The 27,291-nt window shown below is 47.4% G+C and overlaps 1 protein-coding gene across 10 annotated transcripts in view; it reads left to right on the top strand.

Annotated features, from left to right (window-relative positions):
• Window positions 1–27,291, top strand: part of SORCS1 (sortilin related VPS10 domain containing receptor 1) — a 955,194-nt gene that overhangs the window by 798,514 nt on the left and 129,389 nt on the right. For all 10 annotated transcript variants that reach the window (XM_073553077.1, XM_073553078.1, XM_073553082.1 and 7 more), the window contains exons 17-18: window positions 1,690–1,803; window positions 6,697–6,868. In XM_073553077.1, coding sequence (XP_073409178.1) covers window positions 1,690–1,803; window positions 6,697–6,868 — 286 coding nt within the window. The remainder of the gene's footprint in view (window positions 1–1,689; window positions 1,804–6,696; window positions 6,869–27,291) is intronic.

The following is a 27,291-nucleotide window of genomic DNA, read 5'->3' as shown; positions in this document are numbered from 1 at the left end:
GATCCTGGTTTAAGTCTGTAGCTTTTCTCTATTTGTCATGGTTTGTTTTTTACAGGCTTCTTGTGTAACCCTTTTGTGTGGTGCCCTCTAATTTTTCCTTTTACACATACACACACATACATACTGTAAGGTAGCGCTCGTTACTCAGGTTAGGGACACTCGCTTGGTAGCCAAATAACCATATCCGGCACGGGTTTTTCATAAAACATCAACAGTCCATGCGGTTTATTTATCAGCATAAACCAGATTCTGCAACAGGCTCTTCATATCAACAGCATAATGTTCAGGACAGAGCTCCGCTCTGTTAACCCTGTGGTCACACAGGTTATGCAATGTCCAGTACGCAGGCTCTCGCCTAAACACAGTTAGCTCACCCCGTGGCCGGGTTACCTCATAGCTGCTTCATACTTCAGACGTTGATTCCCTCTCCTGGGAACTGTCAGGCACTTGCAGCCATTATTCAGAGCATCCACACGTGCTCTTAAGAAGGCAGCCACATCTTCTAGCACGTCAGCCAGACGAGACCTTTCATATGGACCAACCGGGTCCAAGCATTCACTCATGTGACCTACCCTGGTCACCTTATATGGTCCATAGCCACGCCCAAAGGATCACATGGCTATGACCTCATCACAGGTCTGTCAACCATTCACACACATGCACTTTACTAAAGCGTTCTAGACACACGCCCCTGGGTGGATTTGTAGGTGATTGATCCCACCCGTCTCACCAACCACCTGAAGGCTTCTACCTGACACATTGTACCAAAACCTCAGCAGTATCTCTGCTGATCAATACATAATCAAGCCTTCACCCCAAGGCCACCCACCTTAGGATACATTACCATCATTCAGCATCCTACTCCTATAAGCACACTGGAAATGCTTATACGCCAGTCCTGGGACACCCACACAGTGCCCCCTAGCGGACACAGTGGTCACTACACCACAATACACACACACACGAATATGCACACATACATACACACAAACGCACACAAATACATACACTTACATATGCACACATACATACACGAATACGCACTCATACATACACACATACGTATATACGCACACATATACACTCATACGCAGGCACACATACACATAGACACACACATACACACATGATCATACACACAAACGCATACACACATGCACACACACATGCTCACATACAGACACACATACTGTACATACACACACACGCACATCCCGCTTTATGATATCAAAGGTGCCTGAAATGTTGGACACAACTGTGAGCTGAACACACCAGTACAATGTCACTTTTATGACATGATCATATATCAGAGTCAAGCATCAGAAATACTCGGTCTGATAACTGATTCTGATACCTGACTTGATGTTTGCCTTTGATATGTGATTACTGACAGAGTACTAATATCTCCCACTTTATTTTCCCATTCCTCACCATTACCATTGGAAAGTTGCAGAACTTTTTCATTTATACAGAGATGATTATGCTTCATTTACATAAAACTAGAAAGTTGATTAAATTGATGCACATCTATCCAGACACATCCATTAAAGAGATCACCACCCTGGGAATGTGCAGAACGTATATCATAACAATGAAAGCAAATGATTAATATTATCAAATCAGTAAACGTTCAGATTGGATTATGATTAATCATCACTCAGTGCTAAATGATCTCCGCTCTCCCCTTAGTGATTATGGCTACGAGCGACACAGCAGTGGTCAGTGCCTGCCGGCGTTTTGGTACAACCCATCATCATTGTCCAAAGACTGCAGCCTGGGGCAAAGTTACCTGAACAGCACCGGGTAGGTGACGCGCTCCACATAGACCTGATCCCAAATGTATTCAATGTGTGTTTTTATTTTTTCCTATTTTTTATGGTTAATACTGTATGTATCTTCATGTGTCGTTCCGTACTGTATGTATCTTCATGTGTCATTCCGTACTGTATGTATCTTCATGTGTCGTTCCGTACTGTATGTATCTTCATGTATCGTTCCATACTGTATGTATCTTCATGTGTCGTTCCGTACTGTATGTATCTTCATGTATCGTTCCATGCTGTATGTATGTTCATGTGTCGTTCCGTGCTGTATGTATCTTCATGTGTCGTTCCGTACTGTATGTATCTTCATGTGTCGTTCCGTACTGTATGTATCTTCTTGTGTCGTTCCGTACTGTATGTATGTTCATGTGTCGTTCCGTGCTGTATGTATCTTCATGTGTCGTTCCGTACTGTATGTATCTTCATGTATCGTTCCATGCTGTATGTATGTTCATGTGCCGTTCCGTGCTGTATGTATCTTCATGTATCGTTCCGTACTGTATGTATCTTCATGTGTCGCTCCGTACTGTATGTATCTTCATGTGTCGTTTCGTGCTGTATGTATCTTCATGTGTCGTTCCGTTCTGTATGTATCTTCATGTGTCGCTCCGTACTGTATGTATCTTCATGTGTCGTTCCGTACTGTTTGTATCTTCATGTATCGTTCCGTACTGTATGTATCTTCATGTATCGTTCCGTACTGTATGTATCTTCACGTGTCGCTCCGTACTGTATGTATCTTCATGTGTCGTTCCGTACTGTATGTTTCTTCATGTATCGTTCCGTACTGTATGTATCTTCATGTGTCGTTCCGTACTGTATGTATCTTCATGTGTCGTTCCGTACTGTGTGTATCTTCATGTGTCGTTCCGTGCTGTATGTATCTTCATGTATCGTTCCATACTGTATGTATCTTCATGTATCGTTCCGTACTGTATGTATCTTCATGTGTCGTTCCGTACTGTATGTATCTTCATGTGTCGTTCCGTACTGTATGTATCTTCATGTGTCGCTCCGTACTGTATGTATCTTCATGTGTCGTTCCGTACTGTATGTATCTTCATGTGTCGTTCCGTACTGTGTGTATCTTCATGTGTCGTTCCGTGCTGTATGTATCTTCATGTGTCGTTCCGTGCTGTATGTATCTTCATGTGTCGTTCCGTACTGTATGTATCTTCATGTATCGTTCCGTTCTGTATGTATCTTCATGTGTCATTCTGTACTGTATGTATCTTCATGTGTCGTTCCGTACTGTATGTATCTTCATGTATCGTTCCGTACTGTATGTATCTTCATGTGTCGTTCCGTGCTGTATGTATCTTCATGTGTCGTTCCGTACTGTATGTATCTTCATGTGTAGTTCCGTACTGTATGTATCTTCATGTGTCGCTCTGTACTGTATGTATCTTCATGTGTCGTTCCGTACTGTATGTATCTTCATGTGTCGTTCCGTACTGTATGTATCTTCATGTGTCGCTCCGTACTGTATGTATCTTCACGTGTCGTTCCGTACTGTATGTATCTTCACGTGTCGTTCCGTGCTGTATGTATCTTCATGTGTCGTTCCGTGCTGTATGTATCTTCATGTATCGTTCCGTACTGTATGTATCTTCATGTGTCGTTCCGTACTGTATGTATCTTCATGTGTCGTTCCGTACTGTATGTATCTTCATGTGTCGCTCCGTACTGTATGTATCTTCATGTGTCGTTCCGTACTGTATGTATCTTCTTGTGTCGTTCCGTGCTGTATGTATCTTCATGTGTCTTTCCGTGCTGTATGTATCTTCATGTGTCGTTTCGTGCTGTATGTATCTTCATGTGTCGTTCCGTTCTGTATGTATCTTCTTGTGTCGTTCCGTACTGTATGTATCTTCATGTGTCGTTCCGTACTGTATGTATCTTCATGTGTCGTTCCGTACTGTATGTATCTTCATGTGTCGCTCCGTACTGTATGTATCTTCATGTGTCGTTCCGTACTGTATGTATCTTCTTGTGTCGTTCCGTACTGTATGTATCTTCATGTGTCTTTCCGTGCTGTATGTATCTTCATGTGTCGTTTCGTGCTGTATGTATCTTCATGTGTCGTTCCGTTCTGTATGTATCTTCATGTGTCGTTCCGTGCTGTATGTATCTTCATGTGTCGTTCCGTACTGTATGTATCTTCATGTGTCGTTCCGTTCTGTATGTATCTTCATGTGTCGTTCCGTGCTGTATGTATCTTCATGTGTCGTTCCGTTCTGTATGTATCTTCATGTGTCGTTCCATACTGTATGTATCTTCTTGTGTCGTTCCGTGCTGTATGTATCTTCATGTGTCGTTCCGTACTGTATGTATCTTCATGTGTCGTTCCGTTCTGTATGTATCTTCATGTGTCGTTCCGTACTGTATGTATCTTCTTGTGTCGTTCCGTGCTGTATGTATCTTCATGTGTCGTTCCGTTCTGTATGTATCTTCTTGTGTCGTTCCGTTCTGTATGTATCTTCATGTGTCGTTCCGTTCTGTATGTATCTTCATGTGTCGTTCCATACTGTATGTATCTTCTTGTGTCGTTCCGTGCTGTATGTATCTTCATGTGTCGTTCCGTACTGTATGTATCTTCATGTGTCGTTCCGTTCTGTATGTATCTTCATGTGTCGTTCCGTACTGTATGTATCTTCTTGTGTCGTTCCGTGCTGTATGTATCTTCATGTGTCGTTCCGTACTGTATGTATCTTCATGTGTCGTTCCGTTCTGTATGTATCTTCATGTGTCGTTCCGTACTGTATGTATCTTCATGTGTCGTTCCGTACTGTATGTATCTTCATGTGTCGCTCCGTACTGTATGTATCTTCATGTGTCGTTCCGTACTGTATGTATCTTCATGTGTCGTTCCGTACTGTGTGTATCTTCATGTGTCGTTCCGTGCTGTATGTATCTTCATGTGTCGTTCCGTGCTGTATGTATCTTCATGTGTCGTTCCGTACTGTATGTATCTTCATGTATCGTTCCGTTCTGTATGTATCTTCATGTGTCATTCTGTACTGTATGTATCTTCATGTGTCGTTCCGTACTGTATGTATCTTCATGTATCGTTCCGTACTGTATGTATCTTCATGTGTCGTTCCGTGCTGTATGTATCTTCATGTGTCGTTCCGTACTGTATGTATCTTCATGTATCGTTCCGTACTGTATGTATCTTCTTGTGTCGTTCCGTTCTGTATGTATCTTCATGTGTCGTTCCGTACTGTATGTATCTTCATGTGTCGTTACGTTCTGTATGTATCTTCATGTGTCGTTCCGTACTGTATGTATCTTCTTGTGTCGTTCCGTTCTGTATGTATCTTCATGTGTCGTTCCGTACTGTATGTATCTTCATGTGTCGTTCCGTTCTGTATGTATCTTCATGTGTCGTTCCGTACTGTATGTATCTTCTTGTGTCGTTCCGTTCTGTATGTATCTTCATGTGTCGTTCCGTACTGTATGTATCTTCATGTGTCGTTCCGTTCTGTATGTATCTTCTTGTGTCGTTCCGTTCTGTATGTATCTTCATGTGTCGTTCCGTGCTGTATGTATCTTCATGTGTCGTTCCGTTCTGTATGTATCTTCATGTGTCGTTCCGTACTGTATGTATCTTCATGTGTCGTTCCGTTCTGTATGTATCTTCTTGTGTCGTTCCGTACTGTATGTATCTTCTTGTGTCGTTCCGTGCTGTATGTATCTTCATGTGTCGTTCCGTGCTGTATGTATCTTCATGTGTCGTTCCGTGCTGTATGTATCTTCATGTGTCGTTCCGTGCTGTATGTATCTTCTTGTGTCGTTCCGTACTGTATGTATCTTCTTGTGTCGTTCCGTGCTGTATGTATCTTCATGTGTCGTTCCGTGCTGTATGTATCTTCATGTGTCGTTCCGTGCTGTATGTATCTTCATGTGTCGTTCCGTTCTGTATGTATCTTCTTGTGTCGTTCCGTACTGTATGTATCTTCTTGTGTCGTTCCGTGCTCTATGTATCTTCATGTGTCGTTCCGTGCTGTATGTATCTTCATGTGTCGTTCCGTGCTGTATGTATCTTCATGTATCGTTCCGTGCTGTATGTATCTTCATGTGTCGTTCCGTACTGTATGTATCTTCATGTGTCGTTCCGTGCTGTATGTATCTTCATGTGTCGTTCCGTACTGTATGTATCTTCATGTATCGTTCCGTACTGTATGTATCTTCTTGTGTCGTTCCGTTCTGTATGTATCTTCATGTGTCGTTCCGTACTGTATGTATCTTCATGTGTCGTTACGTTCTGTATGTATCTTCATGTGTCGTTCCGTACTGTATGTATCTTCTTGTGTCGTTCCGTTCTGTATGTATCTTCATGTGTCGTTCCGTACTGTATGTATCTTCATGTGTCGTTCCGTTCTGTATGTATCTTCATGTGTCGTTCCGTACTGTATGTATCTTCTTGTGTCGTTCCGTTCTGTATGTATCTTCATGTGTCGTTCCGTACTGTATGTATCTTCATGTGTCGTTCCGTTCTGTATGTATCTTCTTGTGTCGTTCCGTTCTGTATGTATCTTCATGTGTCGTTCCGTGCTGTATGTATCTTCATGTGTCGTTCCGTTCTGTATGTATCTTCATGTGTCGTTCCGTACTGTATGTATCTTCATGTGTCGTTCCGTTCTGTATGTATCTTCTTGTGTCGTTCCGTACTGTATGTATCTTCTTGTGTCGTTCCGTGCTGTATGTATCTTCATGTGTCGTTCCGTGCTGTATGTATCTTCATGTGTCGTTCCGTACTGTATGTATCTTCATGTGTCGTTCCGTGCTGTATGTATTCTCATGTGTCGTTCCGTACTGTATGTATCTTCATGTGTTTTTCTTCATGGAATTTGCACATATTTTATCTCAGTTATAGAAAGGTTGTGTCCAACAACTGCACGGACGGTGTAAGAGAACGGTACACGGCCAAACCTCAGCAGTGTCCGGGAAAAGCTCCGCGCGGTCTCCGACTCACTACATTGGACGGAAAGCTGACTGCAGAACAAGGGCACAATGTCACATTCGTACTGCAGTTGGAGGAGGTATGGGTTTACATGTACAGTGCTGAGTATACTGTGTATCTCCAACACTTCCAATGCACCACAACAGCGCCACTCATGTCCGTGTGGCTGCGTCTGGTACTGCGGCTCATACACATTCGTTTTATTATTAGACGAGTCTATGGGGCAAGGTTTGAGCGTAGTGCCCCTTTAATTGGGATTCAGGGAGGTAGAGCTTTTATTCCACCGCCGATTTCCCAGGATGCTTTGCATTTTTCGCAGCGTTCTACTGATTACAATTTAATAATGCCAGTGTCCCAGCAATTATTAAGCATTACCGGCCGGTGACGGAGAGTTCATTTACAGCAGTTTATCGTTGTGGTCATCAGCAATATAGAAATGGATGGAACTAGAATTGCATGAGACAAGTGAAATAAGGCGCTGAGCGCGGCGGTCTGTGCCGTGGTGAGAGGGGGCTTCATTGTCCGCCCAGCTGTTATTTATGCCGCCAGACTCACTAATCAATGACCAATTACTGTACCGAGAAATAGTGGTCTGAGATAACCAATTATGTAGTGGAGGGAATGAAGATTAATGGGAAGACAGAAACAGATTAATATTTGTGTAAGGAGCGCTGAGTCCGCAGCGACCGAAAGAGAAAAAATAGGACACAAAGGGAGGAAATATGGAAGAATGGTTTAAAAGGAAGTTTAGGGAAAAAAAAATCTTTTACCCCAAAACATCACCGCGGCGGTCCGTAAGTCGTGCCTGGCCCTACAGATCCCTTCCACTGCCTCCAATAGGAAGTAAGTGGCGCAAATCCTTGCAAGGAGAATACAGATCTATGGGGCGTAAGTGAGCTTTTATCATTACTAGATTATATCTGTGTTTGATTTGATCTCATCTGATATTCCAGACCAGGGTCAAAGGGGCACTAAAGCAGATTTGGCCGGTGTATACATTAGAACTAGAGTTGAGCGACTTTTGGTTTTTTAGGGTCGCGTTTCGTTTCGTGAAACCCGACTTTTCCAAAAGTCGGGTCGAGCAAGATCGTCCGATTATAGGGAAAAGTCGGGGTCGTCCCGAAACACGAAACCCAATGTAAGTCAATGGGAAATAAAAGTCGGCAGTGAGAGGAGGACAGGAAACACACCTACAGTGCCCATTTGAATGCCAAAAGCATCAATTCTTCTTACTTAAGCTTGTCAACCTTAATTAACTTCATAATACAAGTTACGCACTGAAAAATGGGGGTTATTTGGCTACAGACTGTGGGGGGGGAGGGCTGGCTCCAGGTTTTCATGTGCCCTGGGCGAAAGAGCGCCCCTTTAACACATACCACAACTCATCATGCTCCGATACGGCAGAGAAATAGCGGTATAGTCCAATGAAAAATACCTCACTTTTTACATCTCATGACGAGGCCCATCTATTTCTCCATACAGAATCATTGGTCCCATATAATGTTTGAAACAGTATATGATGAGCTCCACATAATGCTACAGTATATGTTGGTCCCCATGGATGAAGCTCCACTGTCTTATGGGCCCAAATAATGCTCCAAACATAATGGGCCCCATTTCTAATGCTCTAGTGTATAATGGGCCCTGTAAATGCTGCTCCAGTGTCTGATGTCCACCTTTGGAATGTTCCAGTGTATAGTGGGCCCCATCTATCATTCTCCAGAGTATAGTGCTCCCCAAAAATTGCTGTCCCAACATTGAAAACAATCAAATAAGTCTCCTCGCTAGGGAATCCCTGTACTTGTCTGGACTCCTCGTCGTCCCCATCTTCCATCTCACTGCACAGTATTTCAACTTTGCAAGTGCTGTGATCCTGAGCAAGCAGGGGGGGCCCACTCGTTGGCGACGGCACTGGCACAGGGCCCCTGATAGTACGGTGGTGTGTCTGATGGCGGGTGGGCCGAACCTGCACTTTCATCTGCAGCTTCCTCTTTGTCACCGTGTAAGATGGAACTGTATATGGGAAGGGTAACCTGAGTTTCATCAGGGTCAGATTCAGGCCGTGTAGCGTGCGAGGGGAATGTAGTGGTCTGGGTCAATGTACCAGCAGATTCATCAAGCAGTGGCTGGGCATCAGTGCACTTGTGTCGCCCCCAGGAGTACGGTCGCCACAGTGGCATTACCTTCCTCCTAGGGAGTGTGATGTCATGCTTGGGAGCAACGAACAATCTCTCTAGCAGGTTAACTGATTGGGCGGCGTTATTCCCACGAGTCATGACCCTCCAAACAGCGTTCATGAAGGCAAAGTGTTTGTTTTACGTGGGCAGTATGGTTGCAAAGCTGAACCTTAAAGGAATTTCCAGAAGGGCACCACCAGGAGTGGAGCCTACGGTTAAATTCGACTCCACCTGGGAAACCTCAACCATGCCAGCTACAGAACAGATGCACACATTGCAAGCTTAATTCCGTTAACGAACGAGACTCCGTCATGCCCCGCGGTCCGAGTCCGGCTTACTAGAGGGACACGTGAGGCTCTGGCACATGAGATTGGCCAATAACTGGTGTGTCATGCCCTTACATGTCCGTGGCTGCATGTGCGCTACACTGAAAAGGCCAGCGTTTGTCGCTTACAGGTGCAGATAACCCGCTGAACAACGTTAGTGATGGGGATCACTGATTACAATTATTACCCGCGAACAATGATTTCCCAGTAAGTGCAGGTCAACCGCAGTTCCGGAATTAGGCCTAACCGTCATTCCTGAAAAAATGAAAAACTTACGTGTGCAAACCACAGGTGCTGTACCTTGCTTAACAGCTCGCCAGCCGTTCTCACGCCCAGTATGGATTACACGTGATTGCACAAAGGTGAGAAAGGGTACCGTATCCCCGGATAACATGTATGGATAGCGTACACATTCAAAATATATGTCTATACATCAGGAGGCAGGCTCAGACGGTGTTAGGCCCAGTATGGATTGCACGTGATTGCACAAAGGTGAGAAAGGGTACCGTATCCCCGGATAACATGTATGGATAGCGTACACATTCAAAATATATGTCTATACATCAGGAGGCAGGCTCAGACGGTGTTAGGCCCAGTATGGATTGCACGTGATTGCACAAAGGTTAGAAAGGGTACCGTATCCCCAGATAACATGTATGGATAGAGTACACATTCAAAATATATGTCTATACATCAGGAGGCAGGCTCAGACGGTGTCAGGCCCAGTATGGATTGCACGTGATTGCACAAAGGTTAGAAAGGGTACCGTATCCCCGGATAACATGTATGGATAGTGTACACATTCAAAATATATGTCTATACATCAGGAGGCAGGCTCAGACGGTGTTAGGCCCAGTATGGATTGCACGTGATTGCACAAAGGTTAGAAAGGGTACCGTATCCCCGGATAACATGTATGATAGCGTACACATTCAAAATATATGTCTCAGGAGGCAGGCTCAGACGGTGTTAGGCCCAGTATGGATTGCACGTGATTGCACAAAGGTTAGAAAGGGTACCGTTTCCCCGGATAACATGTATGGATAGCGTACACATTCAAAATATATGTCTCAGGAGGCAGGCTCAGACGGTGTTAGGCCCAGTATGGATTGCACGTGATTGCACAAAGGTTAGAAAGGGTACCGTATCCCCGGATAACATGTATGGATAGCGTACACATTCAAAATATATGTCTCAGGAGGCAGGCTCAGACGGTGTTAGGCCCTGTATGGATTGCACGTGATTGCACAAAGGTTAGAAAGGGTACCGTATCCCCAGATAACATGTATGGATAGCGTACACATTCAAAATATATGTCTATTCATCAGGAGGCAGGCTCAGACGGTGTCAGGCCCAGTATGGATTGCACGTGATTGCACAAAGGTTAGAAAGGGTACCGTATCCCCGAATAACATGTATGGATAGTGTACACATTCAAAATATATGTCTATACATCAGGAGGCAGGCTCAGACGGTGTTAGGCCCAGTATGGATTGCACGTCATTGCACAAAGGTTAGAAAGGGTACCGTATCCCCATATAACATGTATGGATAGCGTACACATTCAAAATATATGTCTATACATCAGGAGGCAGGCTCAGACGGTGTCAGGCACAGTATGAATTTGACGGCCCAGACTACACAGCGGAGGAGCAGGGAGAGGTAAAGATTGCAAATGCTGGGGCCCTGCCCAAGCAAGGGGGGCCCACTCGTGGGCGTCGGTACTGGCACTGGGCCCCTCATAGTACGGCGGTGTGTCTGACAGCGGGTGTGCACCACCAACGTCAGAGACACTTGATTGCACTATGAGGGACCCTGTGCCAGTGCCCGCGCCCAAGAGTCAGCCTACCCACCTGTCCAGGGCAACGGCACTCGCACGGTGACGTGCGCTAGGTGGTGACCCCGGCCATGGGGGGGGGCAGCACAGTTAGGGAGTTTTAGAAAGTGGCATATGTTGATGTTGGACATTCAGCTGATGCAAAAGGTGAAATAGGTCAAGTCCCAGGAAGAGGTGGACCAAATCAAGCCATTTTTCTGTCACCCTATGTGTCATCAGGGGAAGGTGGGACAAAATCCTTGGAAACCCATGCGTGGTTCATTTTAATGAAGGTTAGATCATCCACATTTTGGGTTGACAGATGGGTCCTTTTTTCTGTCAGGATTGATCCAGCTGCACTGAAGACTCTTTCCGATAGCACACTTGCAGCTGGGCAAGCGAGCTCCTGTAAGGCATATTGTGCCAATTCAGGCCAGGTGTCCAGTTTAGTGGCCCAATAGTCAAAGGGGAATGACCTGTGTGGGAGAACATCGATATGGGAGGAAAAGTAGTTTGTAACCATAGTTGACAACTGCTGTCTCCTGTCACTTTCCATCGATGCAGTATTACCAGTTGTGTGAGCGGTACTTGAAAAATCAGTCAACAACATTGTCATGAAACCCCTGTCTCCAACGCCACTTCTGCTGTGTGCACCACGAACACCTCTGCCAAGCTGCCCCCGGCCCGTACGGCTCGTGTGAGAACCATCACCGCTTCTGTGTGCTGGGAATGCCTCAAGCAACCGATTTACCAGAGTTGCTTGTTTATTAGCCAATATTAGGTCAAGGTTCTCCTGTGGCATGATGTTTTGTAATTTGCCTTTATAGCGTGGATCCAGGATGCTGGCCAACCAGTAGTCGTCATCGTTCATCATTTTGGCAATGCGGGGGTCCCTTTTTAGGATCTGCAAGGCATAATCTGACATGTGGGCCAATGTTCCCGGTGTCAATGATGCACTGCGAGTGCTGGTTGGAGGAGCACTTTCTGGCAAATCCACATCCCTCCAGTCACGCACAAACCCTGTACCAGACCTTGCCACGCCAACATTTTCACTTGCCCCACGAGATGCATCCTCCTCCCCTAAGTAATCATCCCCATCATCCTCCTCCTCCTCCTCCTCTTCTTCCTCCACCTTGTCCAGGAGAGGTCCCTGAGCAGACAATGGCTGAATGTCATCAAGGATTCCCTCCTCCTCTTCCTCCTCATCAACATTGGCTGCAGAAGCCTGCTCCTTAAGGTGCGTCAAAGTTTGCATGAGCAGACGCATAAGTGGGATGCTCATGCTTACGATGGCGTTGTCTGCGCTTACCAGCCGTGTGCATTCCTCAAAACACTGAAGGACTTTACAGAGGTCTTTCAGCTTCGACCACTGCACACCTGTCAACTCCATGTCTGCTCTCAAAGTGCCTGGCCGTGTATCCTCCCACAAATGCATTATGGCCTGCCTCTGCGCGCACAGCCGCTCCACCATGTGCAGGGTGGAGTTCCACCTTGTTGCAATGTCGATAATGAGGCGGTGGTTGGGAAGGTGGAGCAATCGCTGCAGCTTCTGCATACGAACGGAGTGTACAGGCGACCGGCGGATGTGCGCGCACAGTCTTCGCACCTTCTGGAGCAGGGCTGTTAACTCCGGATAATTTTTGAGGAAGCACTGCACCACCAGGTTCAAGGTGTGAGCCAAGCAAGGTATGTGGCTGAGTTTTGAAAGGGCTATGGCTGCCACAAAATTACGGCCGTTATCACTAACTACCTTGCCTGCCTCAAGATGTACACTGCCCAGCCATGACTCAGTTTGTCGCTTCAAGTACTCGGCCAGCACCTCGGCGGTGTGTCTGTCGCCCAAACACATCATCTGCAACACAGCCTGCTGACGCTTTCCACTAGCTGCTCGATAGGGGGACACCTTGTGTGCAACAGTGGCAGCTGCAGATGGAGTGCTCGTACGACTGCGCTCTGTGGACGAGCTTTCGCTTCTGGAGGAGGAGGAGGAGGGTCGAACGCCTACAGCCAACTGTTTCCTATACCGTTGGCTAGGCAGCACTGTCCCACCACCGCTGTCCCCTGTGGACCCTGCATCCACCACATTAACCCAGTGCGCAGTGATGGACACGTAACGGCCCTGGCCATGCCGACTGGACCATGCATCAGTTGTGAGGTGCACCTTTCTGCTCACTGACTGCTTGAGTGCATGGACAATGCGGTCTTTCACATGATGGTGGAGGGCTGGGATGGCTTTGCGAGAGAAGAAGTGGCGACTGGGTATGTCATAGCGTGGTACTGCATAGGCCATGAGTTCGCGGAAAGCTGTGCTTTCCATCAACCGAAAGGGCATCATCTCAAACGAGATTAGTTTGGCAATGTGGGCGGTCAAACCCAGTGTACGCGGATGAGAGACTGAGTACTTTCTTGACCTACTCATAGTGTCTGGGAGGGTGAGCTGGACTTGAGAGCTGCATATGGTGGAAGTAGCGGTGGACAGGGCGGACTGAGAGAGGGTTGATGATGGTGATGGAGTTGGTGTTCTTTCTGATGGCCTAGAATCAGTCTTTCGTTGATATAACAGTGGGATTCCCTGACTGCTGTGGCCTTGCAACGACACCTCAACATTTGCTGCTGTGCTAACCGGTGGGCTTACAGTGGGGGAAACAATGTAGCGTTGCTGACTACCTTCGTTGTGATCAGTTGCACATGTGGCACTTGAGGTTTGGTGTTGTGTCCACGCTTGCAAGTGCATGCTGGTTAAATGTCTAAGCATGCAACTGGTATTCAAATTTTTCAGATTTTTCCCTCGGCTAAAGGTCTTTGCGCACTTATTACAGATAACCTTGGCCTGATCATGAGGATTTTGGTCAAAAAAGTGCCACACTGCACTCTTCCTACTTTGGCAGACATTTTGCGGCCTAGCACGCTGTGATCTTTTGACCCTCTGGACAAGCTGTCCAGCAACTCTTTTGATTTTTGGAACCTGTCTTTGGAGTGCTCCGGGCCTGCCAGATAACAGCTGTTGCGCTGTCGATGTCTGCTGTGGATGCTCCTCATCTGAGCTATTGGAAGCAGCACCCTGTTCCCCCAATGGATGCCAATCTGGGTCAACAACTGGGTCATCCATCACCTCCTCTTCAATGTCATGTGCACCTTCCTCTGTGTCACCGTGTATGGTGGTATAGTGTGCGGGAAGGGGCACCTGAGTCTCATCAGGGTCAGAATCTGGCTCTGTACACTGCGAGGACAATGTAGTGCTCTGAGTGAATGTACCAGCAGAATCATCCATCAGCGGCTGTGCATCAGTGCACTCCATGTCAGATTCATCTTGGCCTGGGTAATTCACCAGTTGACTTGATAATCCAGGCATGGTATGTGAAAACAGCTCCATGGAGTAATCAGTAGTATGGCCTGCGTCATCCTTCAATCTTGGTTGGGGTGAAGGACACAAGGAAAGGTGTGGTTCATGAACATGAGCCTCCAATGACGACTCAGTGCTTTTACTTTTTACAACTTCAGAAGAGGAGGCGATAGAGCTGGAGGCTGAGTCAGCAATGTAAGACAAAACTTTTTCCTGATGCTCTGGCTTTAAAAGCGGTTTGCCAACTCCTAGAAAACTAAGCCTTCGAAGCCTTATGGAGCCAGACGATGACGCAGGCTCAACACCTGCATTCGGTCCTATTTTGCTCTTGCCACTACTATCAGATCCACCACCAACACCATCATTACCAGCTGCCACCCCCGCCCAATTCCACGGCCTCTTCCACCAGCCTTCCTCATTTTTGGTAGAAATGCAGACAAAATCCAACAAACTATATAGTAATGTAAAACAAGGTACAAGGTGTCTATAGGACAGGGGAGATTTTGAATTTCTGCAGACACTTGTGGACACTGGACACTTATGGATTGTGTGAGGCCCACTGAATATCTGAGCGCTATGTCACAGGCTCGATGGCACAGCTGTGACCAAAGTGACTAGAGGATAAGGGAGATTTTCAATTTCTGCAGACACTTGTGGACACTGGACACTTTTGGATTGTGTGAGGCCCACTGAATATCTGAGCGCTATGTCACAGGCTCGATGGCACAGCTGTGACCAAAGTGACTAGAGGATAAGGGAGATTTTGAATTTCTGCAGACACTTGTGGACACTGGACACTTATGGATTGTGTGAGGCCCACTGAATATCTGAGCGCTATGTCACAGGCTCGATGGCACAGCTGTGACCAAAGTGACTAGAGGATAAGGGAGATTTTGAATTTCTGCAGACACTTGTGGACACTGGACACTTTTGGATTGTGTGAGGCCCCCTGAATATCTGAGCGCTATGTCACAGGCTCGATGGCACAGCTGTGACCAAAGTGACTAGAGGATAAGGGAGATTTTGAATTTCTGCAGACACTTGTGGACACTGGACACTTTTGGATTGTGTGAGGCCCACTGAATATCAGAGCGCTATGTCACAGGCAGAAATTGGCTAGTGTATCACAAACTACAAGGTGTATGTAGAATTGGGCAGAGTAGGAATCTCCCTAGAGTGCAGGTCTGTAAGAACGGAACATGTCCTCGACTTATTCTCACAGAGTGACACACAAATAGCTTCACTGTGGCTGTGATAACAGCCGTTACACGGTACTGTGTGAGGAGCGTACACCGCTGTATGGTGTGAAAAAATGCACTCTCAGTACCTCAGCAGGACAAAAAAAAAAATTGGGATTGCTTTTAAAAAAGCAGTTTGCAGAACAGTGGGTAAACAGCAATGCAGCTGTCAGGAAGCCTTAGAAGGCAGCCTAACAACCAACACCACTGATACACCACTATATAGCCTCCCCTTGCTCTGCACACACAGTGACTGGTGTGTTGTACAGGCACAATCGCTAGCAGCAGAAGCAGTTTTTTTGTCTTCTTCCCTGCCTAACACTCTCCCTACAGAATCAGCAGCAACCTCTCCCTATACTAAGATCGGCAGAAGTAAAATGGCGGTCGGCGTGCACGCCCTTTTATACCCCCTGTGACGCCCACCAAAGCAAGCCAATCACTTGCATGCCCTTCTGAAAGATGGTGGTGACCCATGCCTATGTCATCACGTTGCCCACAGTGTCCGTGGATCCTGATTGGCTGAAAAAGAGCGCAAAACAAACTTTTGAAACGCGACTTTGGCGCGTAAGTCGCCGACCTCGTGGCCGACCTCATCCTAGGGTCGGGTTTCGTTTCATGAAACCCGACTTTGCCAAAAGTCGGCGACTTTTGAAATTTTTCGACCCGTTTCGCTCAACTCTAATTAGAACACCAAAAAAATGAACTTTACAAAAGGCCGACGTACGAATGGTTGAAAAGTGTAACGTTTATTCAATAGATTAAAAACAATATATTAAAAATATATAAAACAGACAGAGAGAGAGAGAGAGAGCACCGCAGGCTTACAAGAGGAAGGTGCGTACACCCAGGTAGTGTATACACATTAACAAGTACTCAAGAAATTGTTATCATATACACCTAGCACCCCCATATATGTATTATAACCCCAGGAAGGGGATGAAGGTAATCGGAGATAGAGTGCCATAATTGTTACTATTTTACACAAGTCAAGGAGAAAAACACATGATGTGAAAAGGTATATAGCAGCGATTGTACGGTCTGTTCACACAGAGCTGGAGCTTCACATCCATGTTTGAATACAGAGAAGGCAGAGCGGCCATGTGAAGAAAGGCTAGTAGTGACATGCAGAGCTGCCTGTTAAGCATGCAGAGACAAAGAGGGGGGGTATGTAGGGGGGTACAAACAGTTTCAAATAATGAAGGCGTGCATATTAGAAGGTACATACATTATTAGATGGATCTTTTAGACCTGACAGGAAAGATATACTTACTGTGAAAATCCACATCAGAATGGCTGAATAATCCTGATATTACAGGGCATCTGTCAGTAGGTTTTTTTCTGTGAATTCTGAGAGCATCAAGATGCAGGGGCTGAGACCCTGATTCCAGCGATGTGTCACTTACTGGGCTATTTGTAGCAGCTTCAATAAAATCAGTGTTTTATCAGCAGGAGGCTATCACTGCAGGACTAGGAATCATTTGCCTCCTAGTCAACTGCTCTATATAAACCCACCCTTACCACTAAATGGCAGCTTTCTGCCTATACACAGTGTACACAGAAAGCTGCCAATCAGGGGTGAGGATGTGGTAATACACAACTCAGCATTCAGAGAACTGCAGATAAGACAGGAATTAAAACTACAGCAAGCAGCCCAGTAAGTGACACATCGCTGGAATCATGGTACTTGTCCCTATATATTGCTGCTCTCAGATTATTTAGTAAAAATCTGCTGACAGATTCCCTTTAAACAATGACACTTGGGGTACAGGATAATGACACTGATACTCGGGGTACAGGATAATGACACTGACACTTGGGATACAGGATAATGACCCTGACACTTGGGGTACAGGATGATGACACTGACACTGGGGGTACAGGATGATGACACTGACACTGGGGGTACAGGATGATGACAAAGACACTGAGGGTACAGGATAATGACACTGACACTGGGGGTACAGGATAATGACACTGACACTGGGGGTACAGGATAATGACTCTGACACTGGGGGTACAGGATAATGATAATGACACTGGGGGTACAGGATAATGACTCTGACACTGGGGGTACAGGATAATGACACTGACACTAGGGTACAGGATAATGACACTGACACTGGGGGTACAGGATAATGACACTGACACTAGGGTACAGGATAATGACACTGACACTGGGGTACAGGATAAGGATATTGACACTCGAGGTACAGGATAATGACACTGATACTGGGGGTACAGGATAATGACACTGACACTGGGGGTACAGGATAATGACACTGACACTGGGGGTACAGGATAATGACACTGACACTAGGGGTACAGGATAATGACACTAACACTGGGGGTACAGGATAATGACACTGACACTGGGGGTACAGGATAATGACACTGACACTAGGGGTACAGGATAATGACACTGACACTCGGGGTACAGGATAATGACACTGACACTAGGGGTACAGGATAATGACACTGACACTCGGGGTACAGAATAATGACACTGACACTGGGGGTACAGGATAATGATACTGACACTCGGGGTACAGGATAATGACACTGACACTGGGGGTACAGGATAATGACACTGACACTCGGGGTGCAGGATAATGACACTGACACTGGGGATACATGATAATGACACTGACACTCGGGGTACAGGATAATGACACTGACTCTTGGGGTACAGGATAATGACACTGACTCTTGGGGTACAGGATAATGACACGGACACTCGGGGTACAGGATAATGACACTGACACTGGGGGTACAGGATAATGACACTGACATTGGGGGTACAGGATAATGACACTGACACTCGGGGTGCAGGATAATGACACTGACACTCGGAGTGCAGGATAATGACACTGACACTGGGGGTACAGGATAATGACACTGACACTCGGGGTACAGGATAATGACACTGACACTCGGGGTACAGGATAATGACACTGACACTGGGGGTACAGGATAATGACGCTGACACTCGGGGTACAGGATAATGACGCTGACACTCGGGGTACAGGATAATGACGCTGACACTCGTGGTACAGGATAATGACGCTGACACTGGGGGTACAGGATAATGACGCTGACACTCGGGGTACAGGATAATGACGCTGACACTCGGGGTGCAGGATAATGACGCTGACACTCGGGGTGCAGGATAATGACGCTGACACTCGGGGTGCAGAATGACACTGACACTGGGGGTACAGGATAATGACACTGACACTGGGGGTACAGGATAATGACACTGACACGCGGGGTACAGGATAATGACACTGACACTGGGGGTACAGGATAATGACACTGACACTGGGGGTACAGGATAATGACACTGACACGCGGGGTACAGGATAATGACACTGACACGCGGGGTACAGGATAATGACACTGACACTGGGGGTACAGGATGATGACACTGACACTGGGAGTACAGGATAATGACACTGACACGCGGGGTACAGGATAATGACACTGACACTTGGGGTACAGGATAATGACACTGACACTGGGGGTACAGGATAATGACACTGACACTCGGGGTACAGGAAAATGACACTGACACTCGGGGTACAGGATAATGACACTGACACTCGGGGTACAGGATAATGACACTGACACTCGGGGTACAGGATAATGACGCTGACACTCGGGGTACAGGATAATGACGCTGACACTGGGGGTACAGGATAATGACGCTGACACTGGGGGTACAGGATAATGACACTGACACTTGGGGTACAGGATAATGACACTGACACTGGGGGTACAGGACAATGACGCTGACACTGGGGGTACAGGATAATGACGCTGACACTGGGAGTACAGGATAATGATGCTGACACTGGGGGTACAGGATAATGGCGCTGACACTGGGGGTACAGGATAATGGCGCTGACACTGGGGGTACAGGATAATGACACTGACACTGGGGGTACAGGATAATGACACTGACACGCGGGGTACAGGATAATGACACTGACACTGGGGGTACAGGATAATGACACTGACACTGGGGGTACAGGATAATGACACTGACACGCGGGGTACAGGATAATGACACTGACACTGGGGATACAGGATAATGACACTGACACTGGGGGTACAGGATAATGACACTGACACAAGGGGTAAAGGATAATGACACTGACATGCGGGGAACAGGATAATGACACTGACACTGGGGGTACAGGATAATGACACTGACACTCGGGGTACAGGATAATGACACTGACACTCGGGGTACAGGATAATGACACTGACACTCGGGGTACAGGATAATGACACTGACACTCGGGGTACAGGATAATGACGCTGACACTCGGGGTACAGGATAATGACGCTGACACTGGGGGTACAGGATAATGACGCTGACACTGGGGGTACAGGATAATGACGCTGACACTCGGGGTACAGGATAATGACGCTGACACTCGGGGTACAGGATAATGACACTGACACTGGGGGTACAGGATAATGACACTGACACTGGGGGTACAGGATAATGACACTGACACTCGGGGTACAGGACAATGACGCTGACACTGGGGGTACAGGATAATGGCGCTGACACTGGGGGTACAGGATAATGGCGCTGACACTGGGGGTACAGGATAATGACACTGACACTGGGGGTACAGGATAATTACACTGACACTTGGGGTACAGGATAATGACGCTGACACTGGGGGTACAGGATAATGACGCTGACACTTGGGGTACAGGATAATGACGCTGACACTGGGGGTACAGGATAATGACACTGACACTCGGGGTACAGGATAATGACGCTGATACTCGGGGTACAGGATAATGACGCTGACACTCGGGGTACAGGATAATGACGCTGACACTCTGGGTACAGGATAATGACGCTGACACTTGGGGTACAGGATAATGACGCTGACACTGGGAGTACAGGATAATGACGCTGACACTGGGGGTACGGGATAATGAGACTGACACTCGGGGTACAGGATAATGACACTGACACTCGGGGTACAGGATAATGACACTGACACTGGGGGTACAGGATAATGACACTGACACTGGGGGTACAGGATAATGACGCTGACACTCGGGGTACAGGATAATGACACTGACACTGGGGGTACAGGATAATGACACTGACACTCGGGGTACAGGATAATGACACTGACACTCGGGGTACTGGATAATGACACTGACACTCGGGGTACAGGATAATGACACTGACACTGGGGGTACAGGATAATGACACTGACACTCGGGGTACAGGATAATGACGCTGACACTCGGGGTACAGGATAATGACACTGACACTGGGGGGTACGGGATAATAAGACTGACACTCGGGTGCAGGATAATGACGCTGACACTCGGGGTACAGGATAATGACGCTGACACTTGGGGTACAGGATAATGACACTGACACTGGGGGTACAGGATAATGACACTGACACTCGTCGTACAGGATAATGACACTGACCTTGGGGTACAGGATAATGACGCTGACACTGGGGGTACAGGATAATGACGCTGACACTTGGGGTACAGGATAATGACACTGACACTTGGGGTACAGGATAATGACACTGACACTGGGGGTACAGGATAATGACACTGACACTTGGGGTACAGGATAATGACACTGACACTTGGGGTACAGGATAATGACACTGACACTCGTGGTACAGGATAATGACACTGACACTTGGGGTACAGTATAATGACGCTGACACTGGCGGTACAGGATAATGACACTGACACTGGGGGTACAGGATAATGACACTGACACTCGTGGTACAGGATAATGACACTGACACTCGTGGTACAGGATAATGACACTAACACTTGGGGTACAGGATAATGACGCTGACACTCGGGGTACAGGATAAAGACACTGACACTGGGGGTACAGGATAATGACACTGACACTCGGGGTGCAGGATAATGACACTGACACTCGGAATACAGGATAATGACACTGACACTTGGAGTACAGCATAATGACGCTGACACTCGGGGTACAGGATAATGACACTGACACTCGGGGTACAGGATAATGACACTGACACTCGGAGAACAGGATAATGACGCTGACACTCGGGGTACAGGATAATGACGCTGACACTCGGGGTACAGGATAATGACACTGACACTCGGGAAAAAAGATAATGACACTGACACTGGGGGTACAGGATAATGACGCTGACACTGGGGGTACAGGATAATGACGCTGACACTCAGGGTACAGGATAATGACGCTGACACTCGGGGTACAGGATAATGACACTGACACTCGGGATACAGGATAATGACATTGACACTGGGGGTACAGGATAATGACACTGACACTCGGGGTACAGGATAATGATACTGACACTCGGGGTGCAGGATAATGACACTGACACTGGGGGTGCAGGATAATGACACTGACACTGGGGGTACAGGATAATGACACTGACACTCGGGGTACAGGATAATGACACTGACACTGGGGGTGCAGGATAATGACACTGACACTGGGGGTGCAGGATAATGACGCTGACACTTGGGGTACAGTATAATGACTCTGACACTTGGGGTACAGGAGATTGTCGGTGTGTAGCGGGGATTGTCGGTGTGTAGCGGGGATTGTCGGTGTGTAGCGGGGATTGTCGGTGTGTAGCGAGGATCGTCAGTATATACCAAGGATCGTCGGTGTTTAGCGGGGATTGTCGGTGTGTAGCAGGGATTTTCTGTGTGTAGCGAGGATTGTTGGTGTGTAGCGGGGATTGTCGGTGTGTAGAGGGGATTGTCGTTGTGTAGCGGGGATTGTCGGTGTGTAGCGAGGATCGTCAGTATATACCGGGGATCGTCGGTGTTTAGCGGGGATTGTCGGTGTGTAGCAGGGATTTTCTGTGTGTAGCGAGGTTTGTTGGTGTGTAGCAGGGATCGTCGGTGTGTAGCAGGGATTTTCTGTGTGTAGCGAGGATTGTCGTGTGTAGCGGGGATTGTCACTGTGTAGAGGGGATCGTCGATGTGTAGCGGGGATCGTCGGTGTGTACCGGGGATTGTCGGTGTGTAGCAGGGATTTTCCGTGTGTAGCGAGGATTGTTGGTGTGTAGCAGGGATTGTTGGTGTGTAGCAGGGATTTTCTGTGTGTAGCGAGGATTGTCGGTGTGTAGCGGGGATTGTCGGTATGTAGAGGGGATCGTCGATGTGTAGCGGGGATCGTCGGTGTGTACCGGGGATTGTCGGTGTGTAGCAGGGATTTTCTGTGTGTAGCGAGGATTGTTGGTGTGTAGCAGGGATCGTCGGTGTCATGAACCGGGGGTGTTTGGTTGCCCCCAGTTCATCAGGGATTTATTATATCCCATCTTCCAGTTCCGGTTTGGAACTTCCAGCTGTCTGGCGCCCCCTTAACCTTAGGTCAGTAGGGGAACTACAACTAGGACAAGTAGTCGCCAGAAAGGCTGCCTTGCTGTGTACTGGCTATTGTGCACGCTGCAGTGAGGGTGGTATGAATATTCCCAGTCTCAGGCTGGAAATACCCATAGAAACCTCCATCCATCACTGCCAGAGTCTCCCCAAATCCCCAGAACACTCACTGCCACCAGCTCCTAGTTCTTATAAGAATCTTGGGTCAGGAGCCAACCCGCTAGGTAGCATGAATTTTGCACGGAGGACGTGGCAAGTAAGCTTATAGAGCAAGGAAAACAGAAATAGTAAATATTATAGATTTTACTCCCAAAAAAATAGGCAGTGTTTACAAAAGTACAAAAGATGTTGCAAAGAGAGACAGATACAGTATATATAGGCATTTACAAAATAACATGGATTAAAAGAAGGACCTTGCATGTCTGTCAATGGAACGCCATGTGGAGGTGGGGGGAGGGCAGTTCCCAAGGACCAGGATTCAGTTCACAGGAGGGAAGGTATATGCTGTCTCCCCCAGGTCTGAACAACCTGCAAAATGGCTGTTCCTGCTTTATATTTGCCCCTTAAATGTAGGGTGTCCACCGTGCTGACCTCACCAGGTGGCTGGATACACCCCCTTTGGAAAGTTATGAAAAACCTTCTATTGGCTATGACTCTTGGACTCTTGGGGGGAAGCTCGTAGAGGGACGATGGAAGTGTTATATGGCTGCTTACAACATCATCTTCCATTTGAGACTAAACATGCCGTGGCTGGCTGGCTCAGTTGGGTCAAAATCGGTTTCTTTGCTCCTGCTGGTCGCCAAAGTTTCACAACCAACCAGTGGGTCGCTCTCATGATGCAGATGCCAGAAATGTAGGTTTCCCACCTCTATCAATAATCGGTGCTATTATTTTTGATCTTTAAATGAGCACTGTACTAGACAAAGAGCCATGTGCTTCAAGAACTGCTTTCAACCTGTTTTTTCTCAAACTGCTCTGTGTGCTGCTGGCACGCTAGCGTCTCAAGTTACACAGCTGTATGCAGGGGAGAGGGAGGGGGCTGCAGCTTGTGAGAGGAGGAGCTTCAAGGGGGATCGTTGCTGGAGCATGTCATTCACAAAACCAAGGAGATGTAGCAGAGCTCTGTATGTGTGACTAGAACACTTAGAAATTACGCCATATTCCTGACAGTCGCTGTTTAGCGGAGATTGTCGGTGTGTAGCGGGGATCGTCTGTGGTGGGGATTGTCGGTGTGTATCTAGAATTGTCTGTGTGTAGAGGGGATTGTCCCTGTGTAGCAGAGATTGTTGGTGTGTAGCTGGGATCGTCTGTTTGTAGCGGGGATCGTCGGTGTGTAGCGGGGATTGTTGGTCTGTAGCGGGGATTGTCAGTGTGTAGCTGGAATCATCTGTATGTAGAGGGGATTGTGTGTAGCGGGGATTGTCAGTGTGTAGCTGGAATCATCTGTATGTAGAGGGGATTGTGTGTAGCGGGGATTGTCAGTGTGTAGCTGGAATCATCTGTATGTAGAGGGGATTGTGTGTAGCGGGGATTGTTAGTGTGTAGCGGGGATTGTTAGTGTGTAGCGGGGATTGTTGGTGTGTAGCGGGGATTGTTAGTGTGTAACGGGGATTGTCGTTGTGTAGCGAGGATCGTCAGTATATACCAAGGATCGTCGGTGTTTAGCGGGGATTGTCGGTGTGTAGCAGGGATTTTCTGTGTGTAGCGAGGATTGTTGGTGTGTAGCGGGGATTGTCGGTGTGTAGAGGGGATTGTCGTTGTGTAGCAGGGATTGTCGGTGTGTAGCGAGGATCGTCAGTATATACCGTGGATCGTCGGTGTTTAGCGGGGATTGTCGGTGTGTAGCAGGGATTTTCTGTGTGTAGCGAGGTTTGTTGGTGTGTAGCAGGGATCGTCGGTGTGTAGCAGGGATTTTCTGTGTGTAGCGAGGATTGTCGGTGTGTAGCGGGGATTGTCGGTGTGTAGAGGGGATCGTCGATGTGTAGCGGGGATCGTCGGTGTGTACCGGGGATTGTCGGTGTGTAGCAGGGATTTTCTGTGTGTAGCGACGATTGTTGGTGTGTAGCAGGGATCGTCGGTGTGTAGCAGGGATTTTCTGTGTGTAGCGAGGATTGTCGGTGTGTAGCGGGGATTGTCGGTATGTAGAGGGGATCGTCGATGTGTAGCGGGGATCGTCGGTGTGTACCGGGGATTGTCGGTGTGTAGCAGGGATTTTCTGTGTGTAGCGAGGATTGTTGGTGTGTAGCAGGGATCGTCGGTGTGTAGCAGGGATTTTCTGTGTGTAGCGAGGATTGTCGGTGTGTAGCGGGGATTGTCTGTGTGTAGAGGGGATCATCAATGTGTAGCGGGGATCGTCGGTGTGTACCGGGGATTGTCGGTGTGTAGCAGGGATTTTCTGTGTGTAGCGAGGATTGTTGGTGTGTAGCAGGGATCGTCGGTGTCATGAACCGGGGGTGTTTGGTTGCCCCCAGTTCATCAGGGATTTATTATATCCCATCTTCCAGTTCCGGTTTGGAACTTCCAGCTGTCTGGCGCCCCCTTAACCTTAGGTCAGTAGGGGAACTACAACTAGGACAAGTAGTCGCCAGAAAGGCTGCCTTGCTGTGTACTGGCTATTGTGCACGCTGCAGTGAGGGTGGTATGAATATTCCCAGTCTCAGGCTGGAAATACCCATAGAAACCTCCATCCATCACTGCCAGAGTCTCCCCAAATCCCCAGAACACTCACTGCCACCAGCTCCTAGTTCTTATAAGAATCTTGGGTCAGGAGCCAACCCGCTAGGTAGCATGAATTTTGCACGGAGGACGTGGCAAGTAAGCTTATAGAGCAAGGAAAACAGAAATAGTAAATATTATAGATTTTACTCCCAAAAAAAATAGGCAGTGTTTACAAAAGTACAAAAGATGTTGCAAAGAGAGACAGATACAGTATATATAGGCATTTACAAAATAACATGGATTAAAAGAAGGACCTTGCATGTCTGTCAATGGAACGCCATGTGGAGGTGGGGGGAGGGCAGTTCCCAAGGACCAGGATTCAGTTCACAGGAGGGAAGGTATATGCTGTCTCCCCCAGGTCTGAACAACCTGCAAAATGGCTGTTCCTGCTTTATATTTGCCCCTTAAATGTAGGGTGTCCACCGTGCTGACCTCACCAGGTGGCTGGATACACCCCCTTTGGAAAGTTATGAAAAACCTTCTATTGGCTATGACTCTTGGACTCTTGGGGGGAAGCTCGTAGAGGGACGATGGAAGTGTTATATGGCTGCTTACAACATCATCTTCCATTTGAGACTAAACATGCCGTGGCTGGCTGGCTCAGTTGGGTCAAAATCGGTTTCTTTGCTCCTGCTGGTCGCCAAAGTTTCACAACCAACCAGTGGGTCGCTCTCATGATGCAGATGCCAGAAATGTAGGTTTCCCACCTCTATCAATAATCGGTGCTATTATTTTTGATCTTTAAATGAGCACTGTACTAGACAAAGAGCCATGTGCTTCAAGAACTGCTTTCAACCTGTTTTTTCTCAAACTGCTCTGTGTGCTGCTGGCACGCTAGCATCTCAAGTTACACAGCTGTATGCAGGGGAGAGGGAGGGGGCTGCAGCTTGTGAGAGGAGGAGCTTCAAGGGGGATCGTTGCTGGAGCATGTCATTCACAAAACCAAGGAGATGTAGCAGAGCTCTGTATGTGTGACTAGAACACTTAGAAATTACGCCATATTCCTGACAGTCGCTGTTTAGCGGAGATTGTCGGTGTGTAGCGGGGATCGTCTGTGGTGGGGATTGTCGGTGTGTATCTAGAATTGTCTGTGTGTAGAGGGGATTGTCCCTGTGTAGCAGAGATTGTTGGTGTGTAGCTGGGATCGTCTGTTTGTAGCGGGGATCGTCGGTGTGTAGCGGGGATTGTTGGTCTGTAGCGGGGATTGTCAGTGTGTAGCGGGGATTGTCGGTGTGTAGCGGGGATTGTCAGTGTGTAGCTGGAATCATCTGTATGTAGAGGGGATTGTTGGTGTGTAGCGAGGATTGTTAGTGTGTACTGGGGATTATTGGTCTGTAGCAGGGATCGTCGGTGTGTAGCAGGGATTGTTGGTGTGTAGCGGGGATTGTCAGTGTGTAGCTGGAATCATCTGTATGTAGAGGGGATTGTGTGTAGCGGGGATTGTCAGTGTGTAGCTGGAATCATCTGTATGTAGAGG

The sequence above is a fragment of the Dendrobates tinctorius genome, unplaced genomic scaffold (genome assembly GCF_039654945.1).
Source record: "Dendrobates tinctorius isolate UK_male_01 unplaced genomic scaffold, ASM3965494v1 ptg000196l, whole genome shotgun sequence".
In the NCBI taxonomy this organism is placed as follows: Eukaryota; Metazoa; Chordata; class Amphibia; order Anura; family Dendrobatidae; genus Dendrobates; species Dendrobates tinctorius.
The sequence above is the reverse complement of the archived record's forward strand: the minus strand, read 5'-3'. Positions and strand labels throughout refer to the sequence as shown.